At 44.4% G+C, this 15793-nt stretch overlaps 1 protein-coding gene across 1 annotated transcript in view; it reads right to left on the bottom strand.

Moving 5' to 3' along the window:
• Window positions 1–11077: 11077 nt before the first annotated feature.
• Window positions 11078–15793, bottom strand: part of PRKAG2 (protein kinase, AMP-activated, gamma 2 non-catalytic subunit) — a 231275-nt gene continuing 226559 nt past the window's right edge. Inside the window, exons 15-16 of the mRNA XM_014528202.1 lie at window positions 15284–15377; window positions 11078–11383 (exon numbers count right to left, since the gene is read on the bottom strand). Coding sequence (XP_014383688.1) covers window positions 11352–11383; window positions 15284–15377 — 126 coding nt within the window. The 3' untranslated portion in view covers window positions 11078–11351. The remainder of the gene's footprint in view (window positions 11384–15283; window positions 15378–15793) is intronic.

The raw sequence follows: 15793 nt of genomic DNA, 5'->3' as shown, positions 1-15793 counted from the left end.
GCACGGAGGTGGGGCGGACGACGTTTTACTTTAAAGGGGAAAAGAGGGGACGCTCAGAAACCTCGGGAAAAGTCACGACGGAAACTCGCTGCGTCATGGCCCTCCCACCGTCTTCCGCCGATGTTTAATTACGCCAGTTCGCCCAGAGCACTGATTGGACGACTCCCGCCCGCCCGCGCGGCGACGCGGCGGAAACTCCGTCTCCCATTGGGGGCGGCGGGGAGACAGCCCCAGGGCGGGGCTGCTCGAACGAAGCTAAAAATAAAACCGGGCAGCCGCCGCGCGTGTGTGCGCCAGCGGGGTTTGAAGGCTTTGAATGTCGCCTGGCGTGGGGGTTCGGTGGGGGGTGGGGGTGGAGAAAGAAGCTGGCTTCTCAGCGATTGGTTAAGAGCCGGGCGAGGGGCGGAGTTAGCTGTAGAAGGCACGGTCATTGGTGAGACGCTGAGAGATCGGCGAACTGGCTCCCGCTGAGCCCTTAAAAGGTGCGAGACGCGAGGCGCGAGGTTGTTACCTGCTAGCCTCCGGGGTTCCTGCGTTTTCCTTTTTTAGTCTCTTAGCTATGGTGGTGTTAGTAAGTCTGGATTTGAGGAAGTATTTGGTGATTAAACCTAATCCGCTGGTGATGGAAACGATAAAGTAAAATAAAAGACACCCGCAGTGAAGGACTGTGGGAAGAATAAAATGTGTTAATTCAAAATGTTTTGCATTTCATTCAAAAAGTTTGCGCTTCATCGGTTGATTTCTACTCTGCGACGTGCGGACCCCGCAAACCTCACAGATCAACACATCTTTAATTTTCGACACTTGCGTGGCTAATTCAGTAGACAAACTCAGTGGGCTGAGCATCATCCCATGGGCCGGGAGGTCCCAGGTCCCGGGATGTCCCAGTCGGGGCACATGCCCAGGTTGCGGGTTCGGTCCCTAATAGGGGGCGTGCAGGAGGCGGCCCATGGATAGTTTTCATCATTGATGTTTCTATCTCTCTCCCCCTCTCTTCCTCTCTGAAATCAATTTTAAAAAAAGGAGGAGAACCGTCCTTCCAGAGGGGATCTAATCCGCTGGGCTAGCGCCCTAGTGTGGGCTGACCTCTCCAGACGCTGCTCTATTTTCCACAAAAGGCGCCCTGACAGCCCTTTTCCTGGTGCCGGTGGAGCGCTGTTGGGTGGCACCGATATTGAATGCAGGAAGGGACGCCAGCAAGGGAGGCCTTGGTCACGGGAAATGAGCGGGAAAGCACGGCCTGCGAAATGAAGCGATCAGGTTTCCAGCCAGGGAGACTTCCCTCATAGTAGACACTCTTTGCCCTTGGTGGTTGTTAAAAAAAAAAAAAAAAGCAGATACCCCGCTACTCCTATGAATGCCCCTGTTGTCATCAGTCTTTTGGACAGTGTTGACCTGCTTAGCCGGACAACCGCTTGCAGGTCGCGGCCCATTGCCTTTCCCGTGAGCACAGAGAAGGGACCCTCAGGAAGCTGAGCCCCAAGATTGGATTCGTTGGTATGAAGAATTAGAGGTGACTGTCCCGTAGATGTGCCTTGCGGAATGAGAACACTGGTGTGAAGGCAGAATCCTTTCCATGCTCAGCTCTTGTACTCCTAGGAGAGGGGCGGAGGACATTCTTATTTTGAGGGTCTATAGAAGCCCCAGGCGACCAGCTGCAACTGAAAAGTATCTTTGAAGTTCTGTGCTTTAACTGAATGGATTTGTGATTCTACTCTATAATTAGTTGAAATATTTGAAAACTTCAGTTCTTAAAATGGACTCTCCAAGAAAATGTATCATTGTTATCCTGAGCGTTTGGGTGCCCCCTACCCACAGTATTTTGAACTGATGGTAGGGGGTTGTGAAATCAGCTTAATGGATGTCACCTTTAAAAAAGAAAATAGAACAGAATAGAGAAAATGGTAAGGGGAATTATTGTCTCATGGCATTTTTGCTCACAGTGAGGTAAGTGTGACCTCATGACATTTTTGTGTGTGTGGTATGTCACAGATGTGCTATATACATATATATTGTGTGCTGAGTTCCACTGTAAAATGTATTTCTTACTGTGGTTGCCTCAAAAAGTTTGATAGCACTGCCCTAACTTGGGAATATTAGGAGTCCAGATGGAGAAGTGCAGTTGTAAAAAACAAATTCATTCAAGAACTGTTCCAACTGTCTTAAATCCTTTAAAGTCTGTCAGGCCCAGGAGTCTTGAAGATTCCTTTATTCCAGAGTGGGGAGAATTTGGTTTAATAAGTCACTCAGATTATCTAAAATAATTGGGATTGATGGTATGAATTCACATAGAAATAACTGACTGCAGCCAGACCTTTTAGGAACACGGGTGGGAGAAATGGACTTGCTTCTAAATTCAAAGTCCTTCTACCCATTGAGATCACTTGTTAACCTTTGAGCAGCTGGAACTTCTGCCACCAATAACATCTCTTCAGGTTCTAGTTCGGAGCTGCTCTGTCTTGTGGCCTCTGCATGCTGCCTTCTCTGTGTGTCCTTCCACTATGTTCTGTTTCTCTGGGAACTGAGAACGCTGTCTCTTCCATTTAAATCCCAGAGAGAGAACATGATTGGCTCAGCAATTACCATCAGCTCTTGAGCGAGGAGCTCATGCTAAACCTGTGGGTTGGCCAGGTAAGCTCTGCTGGTCTAAACCGCTGGGGTTGTGGGTAAGACAGTTCATGGCAGTTATCTGAAGCATGAACTGTCCACTATCATGGGATCATTATTAACTTTCTGTAAACAATAACAAGTCCAATGACATCTGACTTCTAGTTCCAACATATATATTTTTAATTCCCAGGGGTAATATACAAAACTTTTTTTCTATCTTTGGGTTAGACTAAGAAAAAGTGGAAACCACCGCTATGCTTGTTTTTAGTAAAAGGACATTTGTGAAATTATTTTATGTTGGGGAGCACACGAGACTTGGCTGGAAAGTTGTCAGGAGGACATTCTGAGAAAAGGGGAGTGTGTGGAAGGCCGCCTGCCCTGTTTATGGGAATTCTGACTAAGGGGAGTGTCAAAGGCGGAGCCCCTAATTATTCCTTGACCTTTCCAAACAAGTCTATGCCCTGCAGACCCCCAGGTGTTTACTGGACTCCTTATGCTTAACCCCTGGATGCCCTGGCCTAGAGGACAATGTAACATGTGTCCTCCCAAGGTTACTCACCCTGCTGATTGCATCTAAAGATAAAAATTCCAGTAAAGCCTAAACAGGCAGGCAATTGAGGCTGCTTGGACCCTTGAGCCAGACAAGCCCCTTAGCCATCTCCCCACATGAAACTGTGTTGGAGTAATCTGTTCATCCGTCGTTCAAAGGCTGCTGGTCGGCCCCGGCAATTTTACCTTTTTAACACGTGAAAGAGTGACCCTCTATGAAAGTAGACATGGAGGCATATAGTTGTTTAAGTATGTGATGAAGGAAGATTGGAGAAGAACTAGACTCCCTTAATCGTGGCACAAGCCAACCCAGACAGACCTGTTATGTGTCACATAGGGTATTGTTTAACGCGAACCATGCCGGCTGGGGAAACGTGCCAAGGTCATTTCGTTGTGTGGTTATATTGTTGGAGTCAAGGGGACAGGTCCTACTCTTGTGGACGGGCATGGATTTCTCAGCAGGGCCTTGACAGGCCTGCCCTCAGCATCCTAGCATGAGGCCATCCTGGGCAAGGCAACGATTTCCATGGGGATGACAGGAAATCCTCTACTCTCTGAAGCCAGGGATCAGTCCGGCCTCAACCCTGAGGTATGGAGTTACATGGAGCGCTCCCAGAAGAGGGAATTGGAGTAAGCCAGCCCTAAGTGCATGGATGTAAGCCACGCTTGAGGGAGGAAGTCGGCTCAGCAAGGAGTTCTCAGGACAGGTCTGGGCATATGCAATAGTTGTAAATTGTTTTTAACTGTTAGGGGTTGAATATCCCCCCACCCCAAGATATATTGCAGTACCATCCCATTCAGAATGTGATCTTATTTGGAAATAGGGCTGTTGGGGGAGGGGGTAATTGGTTAAGATGGGGTCATGCTAGAGTAGACTGGGCCCTGATCCAATATGACCGGTGTCCTCATGAGAAGAAGGGACTCAGGCACACAGACACAGACGGAAGGTAACAGGCAAGCCATGTGACAACAGAGGCAGAGATTGGGGTGATGCTGCCATAAGCCAGGGAACACCTGGGGTCACCAGAAGCTAGAAGAGGCAAGGAGGGATTCTCTCCTAGAGGCTTCAGAGGGAGCGCAGCCTTGCTGACACCTTGATTTTGAAGTCTAGCCTCCAGGACTGTGAGACACCTGTTCCCAAGAGCCGGTGTGACACAGCTGGGGGTGCTCAGGAAAAGCCCGGTGATGGCTGGTGCCAGGAAGGCTCGGGTGACATACGGCCTCGGATGTTCCTCAGATGTGGCAGTTAGTCATGGTGTTCATACGCCACCGAGAGTTGTAATTACTATTTGAGGGACAAATTCACTATTAGTTCCTCTTCCTGTGTGAAGAGTTGTCTCAGTGTTGGAGTTCCTTCCATTGGTGAGCAGGAAAAAATAGACAGCTTCCATTTTTAAAACACTTTTATTTTAAAACAAAAACAATTGAGCTTTGCTAACATGTAGAGTATGGATTGACCCTGGCACCCTCATGGCCTCACGGCAAATGGCGCCGTGTCCTGGCGGGACCTCCACAACAGGGAGGCTGTGTTGCCCTCACTGTTGAGCGCTCAGAGTATTATAAGGTATTGGTTTGCATGTCTGGTTCTGAGGAATTGCAGAATATATTACCTAAGTTTTGCTAAACTAAATTACAATCTCACAAAATGGTAACTGGTCTCAAAAGAGTCCTTTCAAATAAACCATGAATTAATGAGGATGAAAATGCAATATAAGCAAACCTGAGAAAAATGCGAGAGCCGCCTCATCTGCCTTGTGTGAGCTCTTTGCCAGCTACATTAAAGGCACACATGATAATCTAATCATACCTGACATGCAGGTGCCCAAAAATGTTTACAAAAAAGTAAGAGTCGACAGGAGAAGCATTTAAAATACGGGTTCCTGTCCACTATCATTAATGATAAGTGTAATTAGACCTGATGACATTGTAAGTATCCCTTAACGAATAGCAAGACATTAATAATTAAGCATCCGAAACACAAGGAAGACCTTACACATTTTTCTGCAACTTTTTTTTTTAAAAAAACAACAACACACTAAGCCTTGGTTTGTTCATCTTTCTTTTTAAAAATTTATTTATGGATTTTTTAGAGAAAGAGAGAGAGAGAGAGAGAGATCAATTTGTTGATCCACTTACTAGTATTTATACATTAATTCGTTGATTCTTGTATGTGCCCTGACCGGGGATTGAACCCACAATCTTGGGGTTTCTGGATGATGCTCTAATCAACTTAGCTACTCGGCCAGCGCTGCAACATTTTGTGTGTGTGGAAAATTTCAAGTGCATATAAAGGTTGAGAAATTAGTGCAATGAGCCCCGGCCCATCATGTTTACAGAGTCAGGGACTATCCTGTTTCATCTAACCCTGCCCACTCCCCTACCCACTCATGGATTATTTTGAAGCAAATCCTAGCCATCATACTATTTCATTCATAAATATTTCAATATTTTCTCTGAAAGATGATTCTTTTAAAAAAATATAACATGCCATTTTTATATCATCAACAAGACCAACGAAAGGCTCCTCAACACCACCCAGACTATTCAAAGGTCTCGTAATGCTTCATAATCATTTTAACAGTTTGTTCAAATCAGAATCCAAATAAAATCCATATAGTGAAATTGGTTTCTATATCTCTTGTCTTTTATTTTTTAAACTTTGTTTTTTAGAACTGTTTCAGATGTACAGAAAAACGGTGAAGACAGTATAGCGTGTTCCCCTACATCCTGCACCCCGTTTCCCCATTGTTAACATCTTACATTAGTGTGGTCCATTTGTTAGAATTAACCAATACCGATACACTATTATTATTTTGGTTAGTCCTCACCTGAAGATATTTTTCCACTTATTTTTAGAAAGAGTGGAAGGGATGGGGAGAGACAGAGTGAAATACCGATGTGATCAGGGCCAGGGATTGAGCCTGTAACCTTGACCGGAATCGAACGCGGGACCCTTCAGTCCACAGGCCGCTTGCTGCTCTATCCACGGAGCCAAACCGGCTGGGGCTCATACATTATTATGAACCAAAGCTTCCGTTTCCTCGGTTGTTCCCCGCTGTCCTTTTTCTGTTCCAGAATCCCATCCGAAAGACCACTTTACATTTAGTCACCCGGCTCAGGTTTTCTTGTTTTTGGTGACTTTGGCTGTTTTGAGGCGTGCTGGTCAGGTGTGTTATAGATTGTTCCTAAAGCGGGATTCGTCTGAAGTTGTTCTCAGGTTTAGTGTGGGAGCATGGGTCTCCGAGAGGAAGACCACAGAAGTAAAGCCATTTTCATCACATCCTGTCAAGGGAACGTATTCCCAGCATGCTTTGTCACTGTTGGTGGTGACCTTGATCACCTGGCTCAGGGGTGTCTGGCAGGCTTCTCCACTGGGAAGTCACTCTCTCCCTCCCTTTCCATACTGTTCTCTTTAGAAGGAAGTCAGCGTGTGCCGCCCTTGCAGACTGCAGGGCTAAGCTGTACTAGTTCCTTCTGCAGAAGAATTTCCTGTAGTCTCCTGGCAACAAATTTACAATTGATGTATTTGAAAATTGTCTTTATTTTATGTCTCCACTTTTTATTTTGAAATAATTATAGATTAGTAGGTACTTCAAGAAATAATAGAGTTCCCATGTCCTATTCTCTGGATGCTGACATCCTACCTAAATATAGTACAGAAGAGACTCAAAGTCGTACAACCCGCAGAACTTGTTCAGTTTTACATGCATGTGTGTGTGTGTGTGTGTGTGTGTGTGTGTGTGTAACTGTTCAATTTTATTACATGTGATTTGTGTAACCAAAACTACGTAACTGTTCCATCACCAAAAAGATACCCCTCATGTACCTTTTTATTTCTCATTTTTAAAGAATTCTTTTTTGCTGGATATAGAATTTTAAGTAGACAGTGGTGTGTATGTATGTATGTGTGTATGTTTGTCCTTAAACATGTTCCATTTTCTCCTGGCCTCAATTTTTTTCTGATGAGAAACCAGCTATCCTGTTTTTTATATTCATTCCTTGCCCTGTCTGCTTTGATTTTCCTTTTATATTTGGTGTTCAGAGTTTGAGTATGATGTGTTTGTAATTTTCTTGCTTTTATGCTGTTTAAGGTTTACTAACTTTCTTTGATTTGTGAGTTACTGGTTTTGATCCAGTTTGGGAAACTTCCCAACCAGTGTTTCTTTAAGTATTTTTTTCTGCCCCATATTCTTTCTCCACTCATTCTGGGACCCCAATTTCATATATACTGGACAGTTTGATAGCTTTCTAGCAAAAGAGCCCTTATTCTTGTCTCTGTTTTCCCCTTTCTAATTTAATGATTTCTAAAAATCTGGATAACATATTTTTTAGTTGTAGGGTTTCTATTTGGTTCTTTTATAGTTTCCATCTCTCTCCTGAAATTCTCCCATCTCTACCCAACATACCCATGTTTTTTGTAGGTTCTTTAACATTCTTTTAAAAAAATTCTTTATTGTTGAAAGTATTACGTATGTCTCCCTTTTCCCCCATTGACCTCTTCCCACCCGCTCCCACCCCCCAGCACAGGCCCTCACTGCTTATATGCATGCATACAAGTCCTTTGGTTGATCTCTTACCACCCCCCTCCCACCCTCCCCTGCCTTCCCTCTGAGGTTTGAAGATCTGTTCAATGCTTCTCTGTCTCTGGATTTATTTTTATCAGTTTATGTTGTTCATTATATTCCACTAATGTGTGAGATAATGTGATACTCATCTTTCTCTGACTGGCTTATTTTGCTTAGCATAATGCTCTCCATGTCAATCCATGCTGTTGCGAATGGTAAGAGTTCTTTCTTTTTTATAGCAGCATAGTATTCCATTGTGTAGATGTATCACAGTTTTTTTAATCCACTCATCTGCCAATGGGCACTTAGGCTGATTCCAAATCTTAGCTATTGTAAATTGTGCTGTTATGAACATAGGGGTGCATATATTCTTTCTGATTGGTGTTTCTGATTTCTTGGGAAATATTCCTATAAGTGGGATTACTGGGTCAAATGGGAGTTCCATTTTTAATTTTTTTAGGTAACTCCATACTGTTTTCCACAGTGGCTGCACCAGTCTGCATTCCTACCAGCAGTGCACAAGGATTCCTTTTTCTCCACGTCCTCGCCAGCACTGTCATTTGTTGATTTGTTGATGGTTCTTTAACATTCTTATCAGTTATTTTTAAATCATTTATAGGCTTGCTTTTATTGAATGACTTTTCTCTTGATTATAGGTCATATATTTATTTCTTTTTACATCTAGTAATTCAACGATGAGAGAGAATAATTGATCGGCTGCCTCCTGCTACCCCACACTAGGGATCAAGCCCACAACCCAGGCATATGCCCTGACCAGGAATCAAACTGTCACCTCCTGGTTCATAGCTCAATGCTCAACCACTGAGCCACGCTGGCCGGGCAGATCTAGTAATTTTTATTTTATAGTGGACATTATGGGTATGTTATAAAATTTTTGGATTATGTATCTTCTGAAAACTGTTGAGCTCTGTTTCATATTTGTATGTGGTGAAAGGTATGGAGCAAAGTTCTTTTTTGCATGTGACTACAGTATGTCTTCAATGTCATCAATAGGTTCTTGGAAACCGCGATTCTAAGCAAAATGATGTATAAGGAACTCAATATTGCCATAGGCTAATTGACAAAAAACAAGAGTTAAATTCCTAAGGCAAATGTCTGCTCACAAAAACATCACCAAAACAAAAACATAAAGACTCAAAACGCTTCTAATATTAAACTTGAAAATAAATGTGAGCTATACATAATTCAAGAAAGATTAATAAAAACAAGATTTACCAATTTTCAGTGACTCAGTGAGTGACGTGGTTGTAGTGGTGCACTCACACCCCCTACACACACTCAACTCAGGCTGGGTCACTTGAGATACACAAGTTCACCTCACTGCACACCTTTGGGATGGATGTGGGGGAAAAACCAGTTCCCAGAAAAAAACATGCAGACGAGAAGAACGTGCCAACTCCACACAGACTGTGGTCTCGGCCAGGAATCAATTTTTTTTTCATGAACATGATCATGAAATGATGTTTTTTGAAGACCTGCTGTATCCAGTTGTTCCAGCACCATTTGTTGAAAAGACATTCTCTATTGAGTTGCCTTTGCACGTTTGCCAAAATTCAGTTGCCCATATATGGGTGGGTCTATTGCTGGACACTCATCTGTTCTGATGTATTTGTCTGTTTTTACATCAACAGTATACTTTACTGTAGCTTTATGTAATAAACCTTGAAATCAGATAGTTTTATCCTTCCAACCTTGTTTTTTTCCAGAGTCGTGGCTAATCTAAGTCCTTTGCATTTCCTTTGAATTTTAGAATCAGCTTGTCACTTTCTACGAAAAGCCTGCTGGGATTTTGACTGACACTGTTTTGAATCTGTAAGTCAATTTTAGGAGGACTTATATTTTAGCAAACTTGAGTCTTTTTTGACCCATGAACAAAGTGTTGTCACTCCACTTATTTAGGTCTTCATTTTCTCTCAGCAATATCAGGGCTTTTCAGTGTAGAGGTTATGCATTTCTTTTTATCAGATTTACTCTAAATATTTCATATTTGGTGCTGTTATAAATGGGATCTTAAATGTTTTCATTTTTGATTGCCCGTTACTATATAGAAATGCAATTGATTTTTGATGATCTCTTATCCTTAAACTTTGCTAAACTCACTTGTTAATTTTAGTCTGTTTTTTTTTTTGGGGGGGGGTCTATTTGCTTATGCATATATACCATTCCTCTTATATCTGGCCAACTAGGAATGGAAAAATTGACAGCTAAGCACAAGAAAATCTGCATGGCAGTTTTAAATTAAATATAGGGTGTCCCCAAAAATGTCTACACATGCTTTGAATAATTATAATGGCAGTGTTTATTAAAATACATTTAATTTCAAAAATTGAACTATCAGCTGTTAAAGTGTGTATACATTTCTTGGGGACACCCTGTATGTGCTATTTAATAATGGAGAGATGTGAAGTTGAGGAATTGAATCATTAAGGTTATTTTTGGATGATGGGAAAAGGATATGAGAATTCATGTGCTCCTTTATTTGGGGAGAAATATCTAAGTGGAAACTACATGTATTATTTTAATTAATATATGCTGAAACACGTGGTATTTTAAAGAACTCCTTTAACAAAATTATAGTTAAGATTTATTTTAATTTTTCAATCTGAAAAACAACAAACCAACCCCAAAACAAAACAAAACAAAAAACTATACTTATATGTACAATGTCAACATTTTCAGAGCACTTACACTAGGACACTGTGTTTCTCTTCAATCATATGACAGCACTGTACGTGCCGCAATCACATTTACAAAACAACCGCGTCAGCAGTCACCCAGGCAGCATGATTTTACATTCAACGCACAAGAGAAACGGCCGTCCTCCTGGCACTCGGCGTCCCCCCACCGCCCGCCTGCAGCCCCGCAGAGCAGGTCCCCACGTGCTTTCAGAGCTTCGGCTGGTAAAACCCACGGTGGCTGTTAGAAGCCACATCCTTTCCAGACCCAGACTTAAATAATGAGAAATTTGCCATTTAAAAATAACAACTGATGGCTTATCAATGGGCATGGTGACATGTACCCGCCAAAAGGGGTGTAAAAAAACTGTATGAAAGGGAAAAATAAATACAGTTGTTGTAAGTAGTCTTGTTTACGCTACATTTCAGAACACTTAAACACAAACGTGCCCTTAAAGTTTTATAAAGTAGCTGTTTATGATCAAATTACAACTGCTGGACAAATCTAATGAAGACAAACTGATTTGGTACAGCGTGGCGGCGACCCGCCACTGTGTCCGACATAAGGCACTAGGTCTGAGTACGCCGCACACTCGCCTTATGCCCCGTTACCTGTTCCATACCAGTGAATTCTTTGAAATAAAAAAATAATAAACATTTCAGGACACAGTGCACTTTAATGACATACAGCACTTGAAATCTTTCAGACAGAGGTCTGAAAATAGCCTTTTAATGCAAGCCTGACCCTTCAAAAACATATAGTCCTCTTTTTTTTTATGCTTAGTTTCAACATCACTGGAAAAAATACCCATCACTAAACCCTGATAGACATCCTTGGCCATTTTCCTCTCTTCCATGGCATCAGTGTTCATGAGGCAAAGCGTGACCCGGAATCTTAGTTCAAGTCCTACAAGGGCTCCATTCACAAAAGTCATTCAGTTTTCGGCTCCTTTTGTTTGACACCTGTCAGGAGAGGGAAAATGGAAGTTTCAAAGGGATATCGAAATCCCTGACAGCACGTGCTCCTCCACATCGGAGGTCGCCGTGTACCGGGCAGTGGACGGGCAGGGACTGAGCAGGTGGGCGTCAGGCTCCCCACCCCCACCCACCATGATTACAGCATGCTTTCAATCGGTATAACATACTGTAATTCTAAATATTCGAGATTTAATTCAGAAGAGGATTCTGCTGCTAAAGGATTGTAAAATAAATGTGCATTTACATTTTAATGAAGATGCAAAGTACTTCCATTGTACATATAAAAGTGTCTTAAAAAAAGCATTATACATGTTTAGGATAATTGCACACAACACCAACTTGATCTGGCCAGGATATTTCAAAATGGGTTGGGAGGGAGAGTTATTACTTTTCTCACCACAGCAGCTTCTCTCCTATTTTCTCAGCAGACACTCAACGTTAGAAAGAGATTAACAATCTATAAAAAAATAAGGGGCCAATCCTGGCAGTGTGACTCAGTGGTTAGAGCAGGGGTGGGCAAACTTTTTGACTCGAGGGCCACAATGGGTTCTTAAACTGGACCGGAGGGCTGGAACAAAAGCATGGATGGAGTGTTTGTGTGAACTAATATAAATTCAAAGTAAACATCATTACATAAAAGGGTACGGTCTTTTTTTTTTTTTAGTTTTATTCATTTCAAATGGGCCGGATCCGGCCCGCGGGCCGTAGTTTGCCCACGGCTGGGTTAGGGTGTCGGCCCTCACACTGAAGGGTTGCAGGTTCAATACCTAGTCAAGGGCATGTACCTGGGTTGCAGGTTCCCTCCCTGGCCCCTGAGGGGTGTGTGGGAAGCAACCAATTGATGCTCTTTCTCACACCTCTCTCTCTCTTCCTCCCTCCCTCCCTTCCACTTTCTAAAAATCAATGAAAAAAATACCCTTGGGGTGAGGATTAACAAAAAATAAAAATAAATAAGGGACTAAAAAATTGTGGCTAATGCCCTCTGACTGCTGACTTATTGGTTGTATGTGTAGATACTTAGGTTCATTTGGGGAATCTGAGTTAAGTTTGACAATGAACTAGCTTTTTGAAAGAGAGACAATGTCATTATATTGTATCAGTATCCTGCATGGGGAACTGTGTCCATTATGTGGTGAGAAGAATGACTCTGGTACCTCTTATTCACATAATAGTGGATGCTTAAAAAGTGCCTCTTGATTATTCCATAAACATCCACCCAACGGTGCTCTCCTGGGGATGGTGCCTTATTGTCCACCAACAGCTTGCACTCACGGTTTTGGTTTCAACTCCAAGCACCCGGGAAAAGACCGAGGGCCTGTATCGGCCTGCTCATTTCTAGTTGAAGGAACAGAGGGGCCCAATGAGGTGAGCGGCTGGCCCACACCCCCAGCTCTAAGGGTCCCGGGCGGGGCTCACCAGCCAGGCCCTGGGATGCTTATTGCAGGCCGCTCCCACGCACGGGAGCATCAGGCCCTGCTGCTGACCTGTCCCGCAGCCCCCGCGTTCTGACAGGTCTGCTCCCAGTGTTCACTTGTTGTTATAGGAACACAGAGCGTTCTCTTAAACAGACGGCATTATGCACTCTATATTGTAGAGAATTCTAACTCGGCTACCCGTCTTTATCACATCACCTCTATGGTAACAGACATTTCCAATTCCCGCTGCACGGCAGGTCCCTCTCCACAGAGGAGCATTAATGACTTAGAGTTTTTGAAACAGCAAATCTGGATGGAAATTTAAACCCATCCAGCCCAATGTGCTCATGGTTCAAGACACGAAGGACACAGAGGATGAAGAGCTGCACTGTTTACTCTGAGTCTGCGATGCACAACGAATCTTGGCTGCGGGGACAGCCGAGGGCCTTGCTCCACCCGGAGAGGGTGCCCTTCTCTGAGCTGCCAGGTTCTGTGCCCACATGGATGGCTCTGCCCAGAGAGGAGGCCTCTTCCTGGTGTGCAGGAAGGGCCGTTCGGCCGTCTGTACGAGTAATCCCCCTCTGGGTGGGCCCGCTCCTCGGCTGGACGCTGCCTCCGAGGGCTGTCCGCTGCCCACATAGCTGCGGCTCACGGCCACTGCTCGTAGCATTCCACTGCACCAACAGAACAAATCGGTCCATTCTGCTCAAGGACACCTGGCTTGTTTCCAGCTTTAGTTTAATGCTATGAACAATCTCACATTCATTTATGCTTTTTATCAACATCTCATGATTATAAAGATTATCATGAGTTTCATGTTCCCTAATATCTGAAATTTTAAAGTGACCACACCAGGCCCCATGTCTGGTTTCTGATTCAGAAGGCGTGGGCGGGCCCTCGGGGTACATTTCTGACGAGCCCAGGTGCTGCTGCTGGCCTGGGCCTCGTGCGTCCCTGCTCTACTAGAATCACAACCTTGGGGTTCCCACTCAGGGAATGTGATGCCTTCTCGTGGGCGGTGGGGACGCCTGAAGGGAGGCATCTTTAGGTGAGAGGTCAACTGTAAGAACTAGTCTCAGCTAGTCTGATTTCTGAATGAAAGAAAAAATCAATACCGTAACGTAGTACACACACTTGAATGTTTAACTTTTAAGAGTTCAAAGTGCATGTCTCTTATCTCCTGTCTTAGCATTCTTGGACTTGGTCTGTGAGGCCCAAAGCTGGGTTTGTATTTTTTTAAATATATTTTTACTAGAGGCCTGGTGCACAAATTCATGCACAGGTGGGGTCCCTCGGCCTAGCTGGCAGGAGGTTGGCCAGTTGGCCAGGGGAGGGACTGTGGGAGGTTGGCTGGCCGGCCGCCCCCGCTCCCCCCCAACCATCAGGGCCAAGGGGGGGAGTGGCCAGGGGGAGGGACCGCAGGAGGTTGGCTGTGGGAGCGCACTGACCACTGGGGGGCAGCTCCTGCATTGAGCATCTGCCCCCTGGTGGTTAGTGTGCATCATAGCAACCGGTCATTCGGTCACTTAGGCTTTTATATATATCGATTGATTTCAGAGAGAAAGGGAGAGGGAGAGAGAGACAGAAACATCAACGATGAGAGAGAATCATTGACTGGCTGCCTCCTGCACACCCCCTACTGGGGATCGAGCCTACAACCCAGGCATATGCCCTTGACCGGAATTGAACCTGGGACCTTTCAATATGCAGGCCAACGCTCTATCTACTGAGCCAAACCAGCTAGGGCTGGGTTGTCTGTATTTGGGGGCAGGGAGGGGCGGAGGGGAAAGAAAAGGAAAGGGGCTGGTGGGGTTAGGACCCCTACAGTCCCCCCACTATTAAACGTGTGCCACAGAAGGAACACCAACTCTTTTCCAAGGCTGCGCCCCCCTGCACGCTCCCGGCAGGGACCTGAGGGCAGGCTCAGAGCGAATCTGGCAAAAATGAGTTTAGCCATGGTGCTGTTTGGCAGTTAATGTAATTTCCATGCACTCTTCATGGAAAAAAGTCTGTTATGTCTTTTGTTTTATATACTCAGCACACTAGAAAGTCATCTGTTTTTGAAGTGTAGATGGTGTCAATAGTTAGAACCCAGAGAATTTCCCTCCTGTTTTCCAGTTAGCAGTCCTAAAAAGAAAGCAAAACTGAAGAGCCTTAGCTTTTTAATGGAAAAGGTCCTGGTGAACTTGGCAATGAATCCTCGATTACTCGGGCACTGCTGGGCAGAGAGGGGCCGAGTCAGGATGCTTTCTATAAACTTTTCTCTTACTCAAGTGGAAGAATAAAACTTCACAACCACAAAGGAAATGAAAATGGTTCACAGAGGAACGCACAGAAGCCCCCCTCAGGAGGAAACGTGTTCCTTCTGTGGCACACGTTTAATAGTGGGGGGACTGTCGGGGTCCTACACCCACCAGCCCCTGTGCCCTTCCTGTCTCAGTAGGTGAAGGTCAGAAACCGGCCTCTGTACCTGGTGGGGTGAGGATGAGGGCTTGCAGAATATCTGACAGGGAAATAATACCCACAATACTATCTGCTTCATTCACCACCACCAGCCGATGGACCTGCAAACAAGAGAAAAGGAGGCCACATAAGCAAATAAACGCTTTAAAATGGAAAATAGGAAAAAAATATCTTTCACATGCTCTACAGTGAATCCATCCCATAAATCACAGAAAGTAACAGCATACAGAAACATGGAAAGGTCGTTGGCTCTGAAGCTCAAGTGCGGTGCTGATCTGCTTGACTACTTTTTTTTAAATCTTAAACTTTTACTGATTTTTAGAGAGAGAGGAAAAGGGAAAAACCTCAATGTGAGAACATAACATCCTTCGGCTGCCTCCTGCGCACCCTCTACCAGGGATTGAGTCCGAAACTCGGGCATGTGCCCTCACTGGGACTCCAACCAGCAACCTTTTAGTGCATGGATGACACCCAACCAACTGAGCCACACTGGCCACGACTGCCTGACTACTTAATA

The sequence above is a fragment of the Myotis brandtii genome, unplaced genomic scaffold (genome assembly GCF_000412655.1).
Source record: "Myotis brandtii unplaced genomic scaffold, ASM41265v1 scaffold624, whole genome shotgun sequence".
Lineage (NCBI taxonomy): Eukaryota > Metazoa > Chordata > Mammalia > Chiroptera > Vespertilionidae > Myotis > Myotis brandtii.
This window is presented reverse-complemented; position numbering and strand designations above follow the sequence as displayed.